This window comes from Leucoraja erinacea, chromosome 9, assembly GCF_028641065.1.
Source record: "Leucoraja erinacea ecotype New England chromosome 9, Leri_hhj_1, whole genome shotgun sequence".
Lineage (NCBI taxonomy): Eukaryota > Metazoa > Chordata > Chondrichthyes > Rajiformes > Rajidae > Leucoraja > Leucoraja erinaceus.
The window spans coordinates 7059665-7080806 of record NC_073385.1 but is presented as its reverse complement, the minus strand read 5'-3'; the positions used below and the strand labels follow the sequence as shown (position 1 = coordinate 7080806).

At 44.9% G+C, this 21142-nt stretch overlaps 1 protein-coding gene across 1 annotated transcript in view; it reads left to right on the top strand.

Annotated features, from left to right (window-relative positions):
• si:dkey-288a3.2 (protein phosphatase 1 regulatory subunit 37) overlaps positions 1 to 21142 on the top strand; it is a 207461-nt gene that overhangs the window by 79691 nt on the left and 106628 nt on the right. Inside the window, exon 9 of the mRNA XM_055640097.1 lies at positions 18961 to 19102. Coding sequence (XP_055496072.1) covers positions 18961 to 19102 — 142 coding nt within the window. The remainder of the gene's footprint in view (positions 1 to 18960; positions 19103 to 21142) is intronic.

Below are 21142 nucleotides of genomic sequence, written 5' to 3'. Positions count from 1 at the left end.
AAAGATGTATCAGTACTTCCAGTCTCTTATATTCAAATATGATCACAATGCATACAGTCTATTGGCACATAAAGTAAGTTTGAACATAGGCTAAAATATTTTTTTTAATTGTGATTTTTTGTTGTTGTATGGTGTGTTTTTATTGTATTTACTTGACAACACAAGAGTAATGGACAAAAGATTCCATTCTTATTACCATGCTGGAAATAATTGTAGCATTGTAATAACAGCATTGACATACAGAGGGATCTTGGAGTCCAAGTCCATAGCTCCATGAAAGTCGCAACGCAAATAGATAGAGTGGTGAAGAAGATGTCTGATATGTTTCCTTCCATCAGCCGGGGCATTGAGAATAAGAGCCAGGAAGTCATGTTGTTGCTTTATAGGAGTTTGGTTAGTCTACACTTGGAGTATTGTGAGCAGTTTTGGTTGCCGCATTGCAGGAAGGATGTGGAGACCTTGTAGAAGGTTCAGAAAAGGTTGACCAGTGTTGCCTGGACTAGAGGGTATTGCCTATAAGAAGAGGCTGGACAAACTCGGATTGTTTTCTCTGGAGCATCATAGACTGAAAAGAGACCTGATATATCATTATAAAGTGTATAAAATTATTAGAGGCATTACTTAGGGCAGCAAGTCAGAACCCTTTTCCCAGGGTGGAAATGTCAAAGTCTAGAGGGTTTAGCTTTAAGGTAAGTGGAGCAAAATTTAACAGATGTGTGGGGAAAGTATTTTTTTTACACAGAGAGTGGTAGGTACCTGGAATGCATTGCCCGATGTAGAAGTGGAGGGAAGTACAATAGAGGATTAAAAAGGGTTCTTGTTAGACGAGTGGATATATAGGGAATGGAAGGATATGGATCATTGTGTAGGCAGAGGAAATTAATTTAACTAGACCTTATGTTCATCACAGATATTGTGGTCCAAAGGGCCCTGTTCCAACACTGTTTTGTTCTCTGTTCTAGGTTTACTCCAAATATGTCCATCCCATGAGAGGAAATAGATTGGCTAGATGCACAGAATCGCTTGCCCAGAGTAGGGAGAATCGAGGACCAGAGAACATAGGTTCAAGGTGAAGGGGACTTAATAGGAATCTGAGGGATAGTTGAGGCTGGGACTATCCCAACGTTTAAGAAGGTTAGACAGGTACATGGATAACCATATAACCATATAACAATTACAGCACGGAAACAGGCCATCTCGACCCTTCTAGTCCGTGCCGAACACAATAATCTCCCCTAGTCCCAGTTTATACGAGTTAAAAGGACCTTGTCATGGGAATGGAAGGATATGGATCATTGCGCTCAGACCATAACCCTCCATTCCCTTCCCATCCATATAACTATCCAATTTTTTTTTAAATGATTTAAAACGAACCTGCCTCCACCACCTTCACTGGAAGCTCATTCCACACAGCCAACCACTCTCTGAGTAAAGAAGTTCCCCCTCATGTTACCCCTAAACTTCAGTCCCTTAATTCTCAAGTCATGTCCCCTTGTTTGAATCTTCCCTACTCTCAGTGGGAAAAGCTTTTCCACGTCAACCCTGTAACAGGATAGGACAGGTTTGGAGGGATATGGGCCATGCATAGGCAGGTGGGACTAGTGTAACTGGGACATGTTGGACAGTTTGGACAAGTTGGGCCGAAGGGTCTGTTACCACACTGTATCACTCCGTGACTCTATGACTCTATCACTTCCCCGCCCACCATTTTGATTGTAGTTGTGTAAAAGATCAAAATGTTAACTTTACCATGCGTGCTTTAGTATCTGCATGACAACTGCAGAGTGCCTTGGTTATATTATGCAGGTCTGAGAGGAAGAGGTCTTCTCTTCACAGGTGTGTGGCACTCCATATATGTTCGAACAAAAAGCCTTCAGGGGGACATTTACCAATATTTAAGTTTGCCCCATTGTGTTTCCCCGTCTGTATAATTAGCACACTTACAACACTCTGTGAGCAAAGATCATGTGCAGCAGATGTGCTCAATTAAGACTTTATGAGAATTTATTTAACAAATAAGTCAAATAATGAGCAAAAGGGGATGAGGCATTGTTTTCCATCAGCTGGAGTATGGCACATTATTTCGTTAATGGAAGCTTTCCAAGAGCTTTACTTTCCTTATTTGCCATAAGTTTTGAAGCAGCTTTAGCCCGAATTTGCAATTATCTCCTGAGGCTACGAGTTGAAGAAGAAAATCTACCCTCGAGTTGTCTGCAGTGCTGTACATGATTTTACCAACCTTACCAATCACACTTAATGAAGAGACATTTTAAGCCATCATTCTGACCTGCAGCCCAATTAGTGGTTGAGTTCTGAATGAGCTTAACCAGATTTTGCTTAATATCAACTTTAATCTTATCACCAGACTACTACATTATGTATTACATATGGTGAGCTTTCCATGTTTATTAGATCGCATGTCATTTTAGTTGTGCAGTCTTATTTCGATGGAGCCCAGCAGGATCCTTGCAACATTGATAAGATACATGGACACATTTAGTGTCCTGCAATCACATATATATTCAATTCCGATTCGGTTAAATATAGAAAAGGAAATCATTGTTTTTAAATAACAACGAAAGTATTGAAAGAAATATGAAGTATGAACAGATAACAGATAACAGATAAGCCTGGAAATTGTAACGTCCAGGTTCAGTAGCAGTGTTGTCCTACAGCCATCAGGATATTTTACTTCGGAGTCACGTGAGTGACTACGTGAAGAACCCCGCCAGGACTCATGTGTGTCATATCGCTACACGCATTGCAACGAGTCACAGCAGGGGGAAACGACGTTCCCCTTAGCGGCAGAATTTAAAAGCCGGGCACAGCAGGTAAGGAGACTTTACGTTCCTTCCACTTACTATTATCACAGGTGGAGGCATGGACAGATCCATGAAAAACAAGAAGGCTGTGAAAAAGCTGGCGGGGAGAACCGCGGAGTTGCGGGCAGCCAGCAGCAGCCAACAGCACACCAATCTCCCGTAATGGGAACAGCTGTGCCCGACTTCGCTCCCGCACCGGCCAAATCAACACCGTGGCCGGGCTGTAAAGCGAAGCAAATAACTGACAGAGTCGTTGACTCCGATGAGTCCGACTTTGAGCAGCCGCGAGCGGCCAGTGCCCGTGAGCATTGGGGCCGGTTGGAGCGGCTTGAGGAACAGGAGCAGCCGCGAGCGGCCAGTGCCCGAGAGCATTGGAGCCGGTTGGAGCGGCTGATGGAGCAAATGCTCCAAAGTGACAGGCTCCGGGAGATGGAGACTAGTCACAGTGGGCAGCTAGTAAGTCCTACAGCAATACCTCTTGTAGGGCTGCACAGTGCTTCTCCCTCATCAGAGGGGAGTACGGGGGGTCAATTCTGGGCTGACCCTGAAGAGGGGTGTGCAGAACATACTCCTAGTGTGCATGGGGTGCAAGAAAACAAAAACCTATTGGATATGGTGTCCCAGTTCATTCAACCTGACCAAACTGGCCAAAACCTGGAACCTAAAATAGCTGCAAGTATCGACTACATGTCATTCAATCAGCTACAAGGACAGGCATTATTGGACACCGCAGCAAGACACTTACCACCAGGGAACTGCAAATCACTGAATGTTCCCAGTGTCAACCAGTGTATTTGGAAACATGTCGGAGCATCAATCAGAGCCAGGGAACTACAAAAAGTTCTGAAAGTCCTAACAGCGGGAATTATGGCTTTCGCCCGCACAATAAACGAAAAAGACATGACACAAGATCAGCAGGATGCACTGGCTTTATTTTGCAACTCCCAATACGAGTTAAATAGTATTAGGAAGAGTGCCATCCAACTGGCTTTAGACCCCAAATTTGCAGGCCTGTGCAAACCTGGAACCTCCAAACCACCATATTACTATTTGGAGGTGACAGAGCGGCATTCTGTTGGGGGACACCCCCTGGTAACTAAACTCATGAGGGGCATTTTTAATGTTAATCCCCCAAGAACCAGGTACTCCCAAATATGGGATGTGAGCATTGTATTGACCATGTTAAGAAACTGGTCTCCAGCTACAGCTCTGTCCCTATAGAAACTGACTATGAAAACAGTCATGCTGATGGCCTTGGTCACGGCACAAAGGGTCCAGTCACTGCAGAAACAAAGGCTGGACAACATGACTACTTCATCTGGAAATTTAACTTTTCACATCAATGAATTAGTCAAACAGAACAGATAGGGGTCAGCAGGCCTAAAAATAGAATTCAGGGCCTACCTGACAGATGATCGTCTCTGTATTGTAACACACTTGCTATTATATATGGAGTATACTAAGATCATCAGAGGCAAAGAAATGGCACTCTTAATCAGCTACAAACAGCCACACAAAAAAGTGACAGTCCAGACCATCTCGAGATGGCTAAAACAGGTCCTAATAAAGGCTGGAGTAGACACTAACATTTTTAAATCTCACTCCACCAGGGCTGCAGCTACATCGGCAGCTATGAAGTTGGATGTTCCTATGGACCAAATCCTCAAGACAGCAGGATGGTCAACGGAGAAAACTTTCCAACGATTTTATAACAAAACAGTAATTGAACCTGGAACATTTGCAGAAACAATTTTAAGTTCTGTAATATAATTTGGTGTTAATAAATTCATCGTTGTTTTTCAATATCGTATTGATGTCTAATAATGTTAAAATTATTCTCCCCATAATCAAGGCAGATGTGATGCATGGACTCATTTCCGCGGCATGGAATCACAGAGCTTTAAAATCTTCACGTAGTCACTCACGTGACTCCAAAGTAAAATAGTAAGATTAAACGAGAACTTACCATTTCGAAGTTTGATCATTATTTTATGAGGAGTACGTTGAGGGAATACGCGCCCGCTCCCACCCTTGATCATATACTCAACTGGTATCTTCTTCTCTAATCTTACTATGTTTAGTCATTACAGTTATCTGTGATTTCACACCGTTGCTTTGAAGAATGACACGCATGCGTCCTGGCGGGGTTCTTCACGTATTCCCTCAACGTATTCCTCAAAAAATAATGATCAAACTTCGAACTGGTACGTTCTCGTTTAATCTTACTATTAAAAACTACAACATCCAAATAGGCTCTCTCCTCTTAGGCTCTGCCCCCTTTCTGCATTCCACAAGACATCCTCTTGCTACATTTGTCTCAGTTAGGCAGAGTGCGCTGTTTATAACGCGGATGTGATGATAATGAGTTTGCAATGCAGTTACGGTGCAGTTTGTTCCCACGGCAGGTTGAGAATGGGTTGACTTCTTTTCAATGCCTACAATGAGAAAAAAAAGTTATGTGATATATCTTAGAAACAAAACCGTAGGAAATAGAACAGTACAGCACAAGAACAAGACGCTCCAGCCGCCAATGTGTGTGACATTCATAACAAGAGGAATTGAGTATAGGAGCAAAGAGGTCCTTCTGCAGTTGTACAGGGCCCTAGTGAGACCACACCTGGAGCATTGTGTGCAGTTTTCGTCTCCAAATTTGAGAAAGGACATTTTTGCTATTGAGGGAGTGCAGCGTAGGTTTACAAGGTTAATTCCCGGGATGGTGGGACTGTCATATGCTGAGAGAATGGAGCAGCTGGGCTTGTATACTCTGGAATTTAGAAGGATGAGAGGGTATCTTATTGAAACATATGAAATTATTAAGGGTTTGGAAACGCTAGAGGCAGGAAACATGTTCCTGATGTTGGGGGAGTCCAGAAGCAGGGGCCACAGTTTAAGAATAAGGGGTAAGCCATTTAGAACGGAGTTGAGAAAACACTTTTTCACACAGAGAGTTGTGAGTCTGTGGAATTCTCTGCCTCAGAGCGTGGTGGAGGCCGGTTCTCTGGATGCTTTCAAAAGAGAGCTAGATAGGGCTCTTAAAGATAGCGGAGTCAGGGGAAATGGGGAGAAGGCAGGAACGGGGTACTGATTATGGATGATCAGCCATGATCCCATTGAATGGCGGTGCTGGCTCAAAGGGCCGAATGGCCTACTCCTGCACCTATTGTCTATTGTCTTTGAAGCCATGACCCATTGAGTTACTTCAGCATTTTGTGCCTATATTCGGTGTAAACCTGCATCTGCAGTTCCTTCTTACACATAATGCCTAGACCATTTCTTACCAACCTACACATAATCTATGCGTCCATTCCCTGCATCCCCATGTGCCTATCCACAAGTCTCTCCAAAGCCACTATCGTATTTGCCTCAACCACTATTCCCAGGTATGAGTTCCAGGCACGCACAACCCTCAGTGCAAGGGCTCCTGCAATACCCTCTCTTGCCTCCTTCAAAAACCTGGGATAAATCCCATCAGGTCCTGTGGATTTATTCACCTCACTACTCTTCACAATGCCCAGTACCTTCTCCTTCTTAGCCTCAAGCTGCCCATGCAAGTTGTTGTGGGAAGGAACTGCAGATGCGGGTATATACCGAAGATAGTCACAGAGTATTGGAGTAACAGATGCTGCCTGACCTGTTGACTTACTCCAGCACTCTGTGTCCATTGCGTGCATACTAGTATTCTCTACATTGACCTTGTACCCTCCATGGCCTTTGCCATGGTGATAAACAGATGCAAACTACTCACCTGCATCCGCAGATTCCAAGCACAACTTCCCTTCTTTATCTTAGAGCTGTCCTACCTTCTTCAACACCAATAGTGTGTCAATGATAGTTCATCTTCAACAAGCTATTACTTTGGTGTAGGAAGCAGAGCTGAGAATGTTACCTTGGAATTTATGCATAAAAACGTGGAGCTGCAACTCAGTAAAAACTACCAAGCCTTGTGGGATGGGACCGGTGTATATATTTTATTAAGCCTCAGCCAGTATTGGGCATTGTGAGACCCTCACTGAACATGCACTGTGTGTGTGTGTGTGTGTGTGTGTGTGTGTGTGTGCGTGCGTGTAGGTGTGTGTGTGCGTGTGTGCGTCTCTGTGTGTGTCTGTGTGCATGTTTGCGCGTGCAAATGTATGTGTGTTTGCCTTGTTGGCAAAGACAAACAACTGCAGCAGATGGGTCTCAAGAAAATTAAACTTTTATTTTAGATCGCAAATTTCACATCTCTAATGCGTAAAATAAAGTATGTTATTTTTAACCCCCACTTGCCATGCATGCAAGCGCAGTGCAAGGTCCTTCAAACTATCCATGTACTCCAGAGGGGTTGCCTGACCTGCTGACTTACTCCAGCACTTTGTGACCTTTTGTTCATCGACCAACATCTGCATTTCATTGGTTCTACATATTGAATATTACTATCCATCTCTTTGGTGACCCTCGGACGATCTTTGATCGGACTTTGCTGGCTTTACCTTGCACTAAATGTTATTCCCTTATCATATCCCGGCGACGGCACTGGCTCAGCGGCAGCGGCGACCACCGGCGGCAGCGGTACCGGCTCGGCATTGGCGGCGGCGGAGCTGCGGGTCGGAGGATGGCGGTGCAGCGCTGAAACTCCGGTAACTGGAGCTGGGTCCGTTGCGGAGCTGCGGGTCTGTGGAGCGGCTGCGGGCGGCGGCGCTGAACTTTCCATCGGGAGCCTGGGATCTCCTGATGAGATCGTTAGTTGAGCTCCATTTGGCGCGACCCTGTCGGCTCCGGAAGCCACGGTCTCGAGTAAGGAGGCTCGACTATAGGTGGACATGGAGATGGGACTGGACTTTGTGCCTTTTCCCCACAATGGAACCATTGTGGGGGGATGTTTTGATGTTGAAACTATCTATCACTGTCATGTTGTATTATTTTTTAATGTGCTGCATGGCAAAAATAATTTCACTACACCTAGGTGTATGTGACAAAATAAATAATTTGAATAATTTGAATTTGAATGTATCTATAATGATACAGGATTATAATCATGTATTGTCTTTCTGCTGACTGGATAGCTGGATAGCATGGTTGCGCAGTGGTAGAGTTGCTGCCTTACAGCGCTTGCAGTGCCGGAGACCTGGGTCGATCCTGACTACGGGTGCTGTCTGTATGGCGTTTGTGCGTTCTCCCCGTGACCACATGGGTTTTCTCCGAGATCTTCGGTTTCCTCCCACACTCCAAAGACGTACAGGTTTGTAGGCTAATTGGCTTGGTATAAGTGTAAATTGTCCCTAGTGTGTGTAGGATAGTGTTATTGTGTGGGGATCACTGGTCGGAAGGACAGGATGGGTCGAAGGGCCTGTGTCCACGTTGTATCTCTAAAACACGCCCCCCCCCCCGAATCAGTATGAAGAAGGATCTTGACCCAAAATATCACCTATTCATGCTCCCCACAGATGCTTTAAGGTGAGGGGGAAAGATTTAATAGGAACCGGAGGGGTGCCTTTGTCACGCAGAGCGTGGTGTGTGAATGGAACGAGCTGATAAATGAGGTAGTTGAGGCAGGTAGTATCACAATGTTTAAGAAACATTTGGACAGGTACGTGGATACGACAGGTTTAGAGGGATATGGGCCAACACAGGCAGTTAGACCTAGTGTAGATGGGACATGTTGGTCGATGTGGGCAAGTTGGGGTGAAGGGCCTGTTTCCACACTGTATGACTCTATGACCCTTCCTGATCTGCTGAGTTAACTCCAGCATTTTGTGACCTATAGTGTATTAATCATCATCATCTGTGGTTCCTTTTTTTTTACTAAACCCCTCAAATAGCATTTAGATTCCTAATTTAAGCACCGTTGTCCGATAAGGAAATATTGCTTTGTAAATAAGCTAAAGTTACCAGAAAGTGAAAGCTGACGACTGTGGAAACCAAGTCAATGGATATTTTTAAGGTGGAGATTGACAGATTCTTGATTAGTAAAAGTGTCAGAGATTATGGGGCTATGGCAAGAGAATGGGGTTGAGAGGGAAAGATAGATCAGCCATGATTGAATGGCGGAGTAGGCTTGATGGGCTGAATGGGCCTAATTCGGCTCCTATAATTTACAAACTTATGAACTGCCGGGCTGAATGGACTGCTGACTGTTGCGGACTCTGTGGTCTGCCTTTTGCTGCTCCTAGAACATAAACATCTGAGCGGAGTTTGGTCATCAAGGAGGTTTGTGCATTTTCTTCTAGCCTGTTGGGTGTGTCTGCAACACACCACTTGCATAGTTCAATCAAGATGGTGGCTGCAAAACAATCACAACAGTGACATGAAAAGCCTCTCAAATCACCATGGCTCCTGCCGGCTCAGATGTGACAATTAACTACATACATTCAATTATATTTATTTGTGCATAAATTACACATGTCATTTCTGAAACCAATTTGCCCTGGGACCTTCAATTTGCTCTTGATTGGACAGGTGAAGACTCTTCCAGTTTAGTTTGGAGATACAACGCAGAAACAGGACTTCGGCCCACCAAGTCCGTGCCGACCATCGATTCCCGCACACTTATGCTGTCCAATGCACACTTGGGACAATTTACAATTACACCAAGCCAATTAACCTACAAACGTCTTTGGCGTGTGGGAGGAAACTGGAGATCCTGGAGAAAACCCACACAGGTCACGGGGAAGAACATACAAACTCAATACAGACAAGCACCAAAAGCCAGGATCGCACCCGGGTCACTGGCAAAGTAAGGTAGCAACACTACCGCTGCCCTGTTTAACTTCAACTGGAAAGTGACTCCCCAAAAGAGCTTCATTCCCTCTGATTCCCTCTGATTAAGGGCGGGTGCCTTGGGAACGGGCGTTCACAGTCCTCCAACTTGTGCAGCTGAAAGGGCAACTTAAGGATGAGAGAGTAAATGGATTCACTGCCTCAACAAAATTCTGGGCTGATAGTGTGCAGATGAGTAGCACAGAATGATAAGTGGCCCTGCAAAGGTTTTTTACATCAGAAACAACAGCTCAATCCTCCGTATTTCAGGCACTTACTGGTTATTTTAAATTCCAGCATTTGCAGCTTTTTATTTTTTATGTTTAATTAAATGGGCTCTGTTTATAGCAGAGGGAATGGTTTAATGAGTGAGCACCCCAGGCTCATGAGTACCCCTGCTGATGCCATAGACTGCTAAAACTACTCCCAGGATATAGCAGCATGATACGAGGTTTTAGCTGTTTAAATGGGGGGGAGCTATATGACAAAAATGAAATACCATCTCATTCAACAGGAGATGCCATAAAATCTAAATATTTGCACAAGCACATAGGTCATATAAATAAGCGGCGTGGCAGACATTGGGAATTGATAACTATTTATCAATTTATTTTCTGATTTTGTCTGCATTTTTTTTTTGCCGCGCCAACCCAGACACACAGAAGTTAGTCGCCGAAAATAGGTTGTAAATCTGAGCGGATCGTTGCTTGCGAAAACAAAATATTGCACATGTACCAGTTTAATGCAAATTAGATGTCTGTAATTAGTTCTAGAGTGGTAATTTAGTCACAAAAATAATTATTCAAAACCTGTTTTTTCCAATTAATGCCCAAGACTGGAAAGTCTGGTTTGCTCTTACCCCCTCCCTAAAGAAAACAAAAACACTGCGCTAATATATCATTATATCATCCAAACAAACTTTTCAATAGCCAGGTTGTGAAGAAAATGTTGCAAAATATGTTTCACATGAAGTATTTCCTAAATGCTGTTCTGAGTGGGAAAGATAAGGAAGATGATCAGGATAATGTTGGGTTACAGCCAAGATCTTAACATGGCAACTTGTTCTCATGGTTTATAGAATCCAGGAAGAATATTCCCAGGTTTTTCCAGAATTTGGATAATGGGAACTTTGGTTTCCCCAGAAATTAGTGGGATTAGTTTATCAGGTGGCGTGTTCTTACAATGATTTAGGTGTAGGAATGAACTGCAACTGAAATTGGATTGGATTGGATTGGATTCCTTTATTGTCATTCAGACCTTTCGGTCTGAACGAAATTTTGTTGCCTGAAGTCATACATATAATAATAAATAACAAAACATACAATAAACACAAATTAACATCCACCACAGTGAGTTCACCAGGCACCTCCTCACTGTGATGGAGGCAAATGTGTAAGAAGGAACTGCAGATGCTGGTTTAAACGGAAGATGGACACAAAAAACTGGAGTAACTCAGTGGGACAGGCAGCATCTCTGGAGAGAAGGAATGGGTGATGTTTCAGCTCAAGACCCTTCTTCAGACTGGTATGGGATAAGGGGAACGAGAGTTTATAGATGATGATGTGGAGAGATAAAGAACAATGAATGTAATATATGCAAACAAGTATTGATGATAGAGGAAACAGGCCATTGGGAGCTGTTTGTAGGGTGAGAACGAGAAGCTGGTGCGACGGGCGGGGGAGGGATAGAGAGAGAGGGAATGCCGGGGCTACCTGAAGTGAGAGAAATCAATATTCATACCACTGGGCTGTAAGCTGCTCAAGCGGAATATGAGATGCTGTTCCTCCAATTTGTGTTTAGCCTCACTCTGCCAATGGAGGAGACCTAGGACGGAAAGGTCTGTGTGGGAATGGGAAGAAGAATTAAAATGTCGGGCAACGTGAGGTCAGGTAGGTTCAGGTGGAACACCTTCGCTCAGTCCGCCTGAACCTACCTGATCTCCCGGTTGCCGGACACTTTCATTCTCCTTCCCATTCCCACATAGACCTTTCTGTCCCTGGTCTGCTCCGTTGTCAGAGTGAGGCCAAACGCAAATTGAAGGAAATGCAGCTGCTGGTTATAACGCTGGTAAATAGACACAAAATGCTGGAGTCATTCAGCGGGTCAGGCAGGCAGCGTCACTGGAGGAAAAATTATAGTTGACGTTTCAGGTCTGAAGAAGGGTTCAGGGTTGAACCCGGGCTTCTGCTGCTGTAAGGCAACAACTCTACCGCTGCGTTCAAGAAGGAACTGCAGATGCTGGAAGATCGAAGGTACACAAAATTGCTGGAGAAACTCAGCGGGTGCAGCAGCATCTATGGAGCGAAGGAAATAGGCGACGTTTTGGGCCGAAACCCTTCTTCAAACTCTACCGCTGCACCACCGTGCCACTCCCACTCTTTGAGGAAGGATGTTTCAAAGATTCACGATGCTCTGAGAGAAAAGACTTCATCTCTGTCTTAAATAGAAAACCATTTGAAGAATGATATCTATTCCAAGGAAACAATGTTTCTGCATTCACCCTTTCAATTCTCCTCAGGATATAATATATTCCAATCAAGGTCATTCTCACTCCAGATGATGCAATCCTATATTATACAATTTAACTTCATAAGACAACCCTACTCCCGTCAATTATCTCTGCACTACTTCCAACGCATCAATATCTTTTCTTTAATAATTGCCACAGAGACGGCGGTGGAGGTCAAGTCATTGGGTATTTTTAAAGTGGAGATTGATAACTCCTTGATTAGTAAGGGCTTCAAAGTTTATGGGGAGAAGACGGAGGAATGGGCTTGAGAGGTATAAATAGATCAGCCATGATCGAATGGTGGATCGGACTCAATCGGCCGAATGGTCTAGTTCTGCTCCTATGGCTTATGTTCTCATATAGATCGATACTGAACACATACATGACTCCAAGTGTGATCATATCCTTGTAATTGAAAAACATAGCCTCTTTCCTTCTGTGTTCAATTCCCTTCACAATTAATTTTGACATTCATTTAGTTTTCCTAACGTCTTTCTATACTTTCACACAATCCCTTTGCAAATCATGCATTAAGGACTCCAGACCACTTTGCGTCTCCGACCTCTATAATCGTCATCCATTTAAATAATATACTTTTAATTTTTTTTGTGTCAAAATGAACAATTTCATGTTTCACGACATTAAACTCAATTTTCCAGATCTTTGCCCAGCCATTTAACTTATCTACATCCCTTTATAGCCTCTTGGTGTCCTCTTCACCACTTAATTTCTGACCTATTTTTCTGCTATCAGCAACATTTAGCAATCATATCTTTGGTGCAATCATCCAAATGATATATATATATAAATTGCAGAAAAACTGAAACTCCAGAACTGATCTCAGTCGCGCTTCACTTATTATAGCTTGACAACCGGAAAAAAGATTCAAGTGCAGGCAGAGGAGATAAGTTTAACTTGGCATCATGATCAGCATGGCCATTGTGGACTGAAGGGCCTGTTGTTGTGTTGCACTGTTGTATGTTATAACTACTCTCTGCTGCCAGTGGCACGGTAGCACAGCGGTGGAGTTGCTGCCTTGCAGCGCTTACAGCGCCTGAGACCCGGGTTTGATCCTGGCTACGGGTGCTGTCTGTATGGAGTTTGTACGTTCTTCCCCTGACCTGCGTGGGATTTCTCCGAGAACTTCGGTTTCCTCCTACACTCCAAAAGAAGTAATTGGTTTAGTATATAAAAATGTTTAAATTGCCCCCAGTGTGGGATAGTCAATGTGGGGCGATCGTTGGTTAGTCAACAAACAGAGACTCCAGCAGAAATAATGCAACCTCAGTTGCCGCAGCATGGCGCCAATCCAGGAGCATGCGCCCTTTAGGGCAGGCATCAATGGATGTCGAACCAGTTCACTTCACGCTACTGCAGCTGAATGTAGAAGGCCCAGGGGCGGAAAACCCGGGGGGGGGGGGGCAGAGGGGACACGCCAGTCCTTTATCCTCGCCACCATATTACCTTCTACATCAGTAACCTCTGCTGCCTCAAACGCAAGAAGAAGAAGAAGCTGGTCAGTGCAGAGTCGGTGGGCCGAAGGGCCTGTTTCCGCGCTGTATTTCTAAACTAAACTAAACTTTTACCAGCCAGTCCTTTATCCTCGCCACCATATTACCTTCTACATCAGCAATATTTATTTTCCACAATAAACTTTGATACGGCACCTTCTCAAATGCCGCTTTTGGAAATCTGGAAAAAAATGTTTGTCTATCAGTTCTTTATCCATAAAGCATGTTATTGCTTCAAAGAACTCTGATAAATTGGTCTAACATAATTTCCCTTTCACAAAACCAAGTTGACTTTGCCTTCCTGACTTAAATTTATCCATGAGGTGCAATAATGCCTTTAATAATAGCGTTGAATATTTTTTTTTTCTGCAGGGAATCTAAACCAACCTAGTTTCCTGCTTTCTGTTTCCCTCCCCTTTGATTGAAGGTGTTATATTTGCTATTTTGCAATCTAATGTAACCTTACCCAAATCTACAGAATTTAAGGGGAATGTTAGCACATGGTATCAACACTATCATGAGCTATTAAGTCTAAGTCTCGAGACTGAAGTGCATTGTAATCCAAAAGCTTGTAATCAAACAGCTTCAACCATTTGCTCAGCCGCACTGCTTGGGAGATTTCATTCAGAACAGTACAACAGTACAGCTCAGGAACATCTATCGAGCCCACATCGCAAGATTCGATATTGTTCAGCCAGAGATGAACACACTTTTTCGGCATCTGCACTATAGACATGGAGATCGGCAGATATGCATTGGTTTTCCAGTTTGGGGCATTTCAGCAGGTTTTCCATTGTTTGTGGTTCAATACCATATTCGCGGGTGACATCGTTGGAGTTATATCCCCACTTGTTTAGAGACATAATGCCATCTTACCTGCCTACATGTGATTCCTATCCCTCCATTCCCTGCATATCCCCATGCCTATTAAAAAGCCCCCTAAACACCACTGTTGTATCTGCCTCCATTACCACCTCCGAATATTTACCTGTGTCCCTCCCTCCCTCCCTTCCAACTTCTGAACTGTAGCTTTTTCTGGGAAATGACTTGTACATCCAACCATGCAGGCCATCCCCTTAGTTTTCAGCATAAACACGAGGAACTGCAGATGCTGGTTTACAAAAAAAGACACAAAGTGCTGGAGTAACTGAGTGGGTCAGGCAGCATCTCTGGAGAACATGGATAGGTGACATTACGGGTCAGGTCCCTTCTTCAGAGGCTTCTTATATTGTAACCAATCTTCTGACCTGCTACCATTTAAAAAAATATATATTATTAAAAAAATATATTATTAAACCTGGATGATGGATCTTTGGAGTTTTTCACTTGTTGCAATTTATCATTGTTGTGCATTCTGAAGGATCTCTATATCTACCTGCCACTGCATTTTGATTTTTTAATCTGATTTGCCAGCTCACTTTAGCTAATGGCTAGTTTTCACGGGGCGACTTGACGCAAGATGTAGCCAGAGTGGAGTGGTCGTGGTCTAGCACGATATCACACGATATAACGGGGGTAGAGTAAAGAGTTCCCACGGTACTCGGCAATTCTGTCATTTGTGCGAGTGACTTGTCCGTCTCCCGATCTTTCCCGAATGAACATCGTGGACTGTAGTGTAGTTAATCACGTGGCACAAATGATGTTACTTTGTTGTCACACACTATATTCGTTTTTTTCACCCGAGCTCTTTAATGAGCTGAAGAATAATCTGTTTTTTTTTAGACAAATGTTGTTTGGTGTGATGCACCTTCTCTCAATATGTGCAAGAAGTCGTCTTTTTATTTTGTCAAATATGAATAAAGACTGTATCTCACATTGACCGTGATTATTGTGTTATTTTATGATCTACTGAGAGGTGAAACTTTCAGTCTGAAGAAACTTTCAGCCCGAAACGCCACCCGTTCCTTCTCTCCAGAGATGCTGCCTGTCCCGCTGAGTTGCTCCAAGCAACTGGTGTCTATCTTCAAAGGACTGACCAGGACTGCCTCTCTCTCTCTCTCTCTCTCTCCCCCCCCTCTCTCTCTCACACAGGCATGAATGGAGGAACTCCGCGGGCCAGGCAGCATTTACGTTCCTTCTCTCCAGAGATGCTGCCTGTCCCGCTGAGTTGCTCCAAGCAACTGGTGTCTATCTTCAAAGGACTGACCAGGACTGCCTCTCTCTCTCTCTCTCTCTCTCTCTCTCTCTCTCTCTCTCTCTCTCTCTCACACAGGCATGAATGGATGAACTCCGCGGGACAGGCAGCATCTACGGAGAGAAATGGACAGCGACCCATTCTTCAGGCTGCCTTATGTCTCCCCCCCCACCCCCCCCTCACCCCAACTCTCACCCACACACGCGAATGCTGGAGAAACTCAGCGGAACGTTGTCTATTTCCTTCGTTCCATACATACTGCTGCACCCGCTGAGTTTCTCCAGCATTCGCGTGTGTGGGTGGGAGTTGGGGTGAGGGGGGGGGGGGGGGGAGAGACATAAGGCAGTCTGAAGAATGGGTCGCTGTCCATTTCTCTCCGTAGATGCTGTCTGGCCCGCGGAGTTCCTCCAGTCATGCCTGTGTGAGAGGGAGGGAGGGAGAGAGAGAGAGAGAGACAGTCCTGGTCAGTCCTTTGAAGATAGACACCAGTTGCTTGGAGCAACTCAGCGGGACGGGCAGCATTTCTGGAGAGAAGGAACGGGTGGCGTTTCGGGTCGAGAGCCTTCTTCACACTCTCCCTCCCTCACTCTCACACAGGCATGAATGGAGGAACTCCGCGGGCCAGGCAGCATTTACGTTCCTTCTCTCCAGAGATGCTGCCTGTCCCGCTGAGTTGCTCCAAGCAACTGGTGTCTATCTTCAAACGCCTGACCAGGACTGCCTCGCTCTCTCTCTCTCTCTCTCTCTCTCTCCCCCTCTCTCTCCGTAAATGCTGTCTGGCCCGCGGAGTTCATCCATTCACGCCTGTGTGAGAGGGAGGGAGAGAGAGAGAGAGACGCACACACAAGGTGGATGCGAAATCTTACCTGCCTGTTTCAGTGACAGACACCCACCGCCAGTAAATGAAGACACCCCCATCTTTCAGACAAAAAGAGACACACTGACATTAATGAAATGCTTAGCTAGTTTTATTAGATTTGTATGTAAATAGCAAACTGGCTGGATTCACTCTATCCAACTTCCGGGTTCACCGTTGGCAGGAGTTCCCACGGTGACCGCAAGAGTTACTACCGATATCGCACGGGACACTTCGTTCATAAAATGTTGCAATGCTTAACCACAAGTGCACAAGACATTCTTGGACAAATTCAAACATGTTTGAATTTTCTCCCGAGTACCCAAGGTACACGATTACATGCCGTTAGCGCCACGGTGGTCCACGAATGCCGTACTGTTACCGCACGAGGTTCCCACGATGTCAAACTCTGGTTACCTCTTGCGTCAAGTCGCACTGTGAAAAGGGGGTTTAACTCTGCATTTGTGCTCTTACAAGTTACAAGACCTACAAGTTCCATTATGTAAGTGTAAAACACAGTGGCGCAGCGGTAGAGTTGGTGCCTTACAATGCCTGCTGTGCCGGAGACCCGGGTTCGATCCCGACTTCGGGCGCTGTCTGTACGGAGTTTGTACGTTCTCCCCGTGACCGCGTGGGTTTTCTCAGAGATCCCCGGTTTCCTGCCACACTCCAAAGACATATGGAGGTACATAGGTAAATTGGCTTGGTAAATGTAAAAATTGTCCCAAGTGTGTGTAGGATAGTGTTAATGTGCGGGGATTGGTGGACGGCGCAGACCCGGTGGGCCGAAGGGCCTATTTCCGCGCTGTATCTCTAAACTCTAAACTCGTCTTTAAGGTAAATAATTAAGTTATTCAACTGTTATCAATCAGTCCGTCCAATTGCCATCGATGGCAATAATTTGTGAAGGTAAAGTCTCGAAATTCTGTGTAAACTCCTTTTGTAATTTTGAACAAGAGTTCATTTAGGATTAGAAAATAGACACAAAATGCTGGAGTAACTCAGCAGATCAGGCAGGAAAAGGATGGAGGAAAAGGATGGGTGACATTTCGGGTCGGGTCTGAAGAAGGGTCCCAACCCGAAACGTCACCTATCCTTTTCCTCATAGAGATGTTGCCTGATCCTCCGTTACTCCAGCACTTTGTGTCTATCTTTGGTATTTACCAGCATTTGCAGTCACTTTCGACACACTATTTAGGATTAATATTAGTCTGGGAGTACCTCGCCCTGTTAAGTTCAGAAACTAAGCAAATTTGGGTCTGTCATATATTTGGATAGGAATACCAGATGAAGTGTGTACCAGGGGATGAGATGGCTGGTATGAGGGCAGTACCTCTGCCACACACCCCACCCTCCGCACCCACAAACCCACCCTCACCACCTCCTCCAACCTACCCCCCACCCCTCACTCATAATTCTCCAGCTGTTCGAATGAAATTCAAACTTATATTTCTGGATCATTTGTAAAAGCCCTATTGATATGGTGTTAGTGGCGGTGCCTAACGGCAGCGGTTCGACTACAGTCGTCTGTCTTTTTTTATTTTTGTCTTGATAAATGTATGTCTTGAGTTAGTTTTTATTATTTTTTTTAGCTGTGTATATGTGGGGGGTGGTGGGGGAGGTTGTGGGGGAAACCGTTTGAATCTCTTCCCTGTGCGGGGACCAGACTATTCCCTGTCGGGTCTCGGATGTCGTTGGGCCTAACATCGTGGAGCCGGCGGTGACCTCCGGCCGGGACTAACCTGAGGGCTCCAGTTGCAGAGCCTGCGGAACTGACATCGCGGAGCTGGCCAACTTCGGAGCGGGAAGAGCTGTGGTGGCGTGCGGCTGCGACCCGACTTTTGGAGTTCGGAGGCACCGGCCGCAGACCCGGTGGACGGGAACATCGGGAGCTCGCAGGTCCCTGGTGGGAGACCGCTTTTCCGAGCTCCGCAACGGCGACTTCTCCCGCTGGAATCGCGGGTTTAAGGACATGGAGCCGGGGCCTAACATCGCCCGGCGTGGCTTAAACGGCCTCAGGACTTACCATCGCCCGCCGGGGGCTTTAACATCGGAGCCCCAGTTCGCCTCGACACTGCAGTTGGACTGCTGGACCACGGGAGAAGGAACAAAGGGAAGAGATAAAGACTTTGCCTTCCATCACAGTGAGGAGATGTTGGAGACTCACTGTGATGGATGTTTATGTAAACTGTGTTAAGTGTGGGTCTTGGATTGTTTTGTAATGTAAAAAACCGTAGAAATGGAATTTCGTTCAATCGTAGGTTTGAATGACAATAAATAGCATTCTATTCTATACTAGTAACGTAAGCACTATGCTGTCTTGTCCTTGTGTGTACTTCTATCTAGCATAAGTGCGAGCACTGTTTTTAATTTCTGTATTGTTTCCCTGTTAGCCTAAATTAAGATCGCTGGAAACACTGAACCTAGGCCGTAATCCACTCAGCAATGAGGGAATTCGTAGACTTAAAGAAGGATTGATAGCCAATCGATCAATTACACGATTAGGATTGGCATCGACGGCAATAACTTGTGAAGGTAACGCTCCTTTCCTCCTTTTGCAATTTTAAACTTGGAGTTTATTAAGGATTAGAATATAGTTTAGTTTAGTTTAATTGCGGGGTTCGGTGAGCCGCGGGACTGTTTGTACCATCGCCCGGTGGGGTATCGCCTCAGCGCAGAGGGAGAGGAGGAGGGAAGAGACTGCAGCACCTAAGATTTTTGCCTCCACCACAGTGAGGAGGTGCTTGGAGGACTCACTGTGGTGGTGTTAATTTGTGTTTATTGTTGTTTATTATTGTATGATTGTATGTATGACTGCAGGCACGAAAGGCATTGAATGACAATAAAGGCATTCAATTCAATTCAATTCAATTCAATGTGGATCAAAGTACAGTGACAAGCTTTTGTTGTGTGCAAACCAAACAGCGGAAAGACAATACATGATTACAATCAAGCCATTCACAGTGTACAGAACATGATAAAGGGAATAACATGAATAACATTTAGTGCAAGATAGAGTCAGTAAATTCCGACTGTTCTCCAGTTGTGATAGATGTGAAGTGCTGGAGTAACTCAGCGGGTCAGGCAGCATCTCTGGAGATAGTAGATGGGTGATGTTTTGGGTGTGGACCTTCTCAGGGCCCAATCCGAAATGTCACCCATCCTTTTCCTCCAGAGATACTGCCTGACCCGCTGAGTTACTCCAGCACTTTGTGTCTATTTTTGGTATATACCAGCATCTGCAGTTCCTTTCTACACACAATTTGGGACTAGTTTTAATCTGGAAGAACCCTGCCCTATTCAGTTCAGAAACTAAGCAAATTCAAGCCTGTCAAGTATTTGGATGGGGATACCAGGTGGAGCGTATACATATAGAGGAGATGGCTGGTTCAAGGGCACAGTCTGTCAAAGGTTGCTGCTGATCTTGCAGCATCTAAGGTGGCTGAATAGTGGCAATGACCTTGGGGCCATTTTAGGAACCTCTCTATCTCCCTCCTGTTCTCCATCTCCGCAGGTTCTGGCCCAGTACAATGGTGTCATCTGCAAACTTGTAAAAGGAAGACATGCACAGAAAGCTGGAGTAACCCAGCAGGTCAGGCAGCATCTCTGGAGAAAAGAAGTAGGTGCCGTTTCGGGTCGAGACCCTTCTTCAGTCTGAGAGTCAAGAGGAACGGGAGATATAGATGGTACTGAGGTCAATTGAATGAAAGATATGCAGAATGCAATGATAATAAAGGACACGTGGAGCCCACAATGGTGCAAAGGTAGTTAGTTAGTTATGACACTTCTCAAGAGTCAGAGATATACAACATGGAAGTAGACCTTTTGGCCCAACGTCCTCATGCTGACCAACTTGCTCAGTTTAGTTTAGTTTTAGTTTAGAGATAAATCACGGAAACAAGCCCTTCGGCCCATCGAGTCCGCACCGACCAGCAATCCCCGCACTTTAACACTATCCTACACTCGGGACAATTTGATGATACCAAGCCAATTAACCTACAAACCTGTACGTCATTGGAGTGTGGGAGGAAACCAAAGTTTTCGGAGAAAACCCATGCAGATCACGGGAAGAACGTACAAACTCCGTACAGACGGCACCCGTAGCCGGGATCGAACCCGGGTCTCTGGCGCTGTGAGCGTTGTAAGGCAGCAACTCTACTGCTGCGCCACCGTGCCATCCACTGCTTAACCAAGTTAGCCCTGCCAGTCAGTGCCTGGCCCATGACCATCCAAATCTTTCCTATCCATGTACCTGTCCGTGAGTAAGTCACATCAGCAAGACACAAAATACAGCAGATGCTTCAAAGCAGAATGACTGGCAATCGACATATCAGGTGTCAAACCTGAGATACATTTGGATGAGATTGCTCCGTATGTTCTTCTAAGAAACAACTTAAAACAAGGTAACGCCACATTTACATTAATTAGCAAAGCAATTTTTAATTGACATTTTACCTATATCGCACAGTCAGAAATCAACTCATCAATGTCTCTCATAGCTAGTGTCTTCTTGACTTGAAACACTAACAGCGTCAGGGCTAATAGGTTGATAATAAACTGCAAATACACAACTCA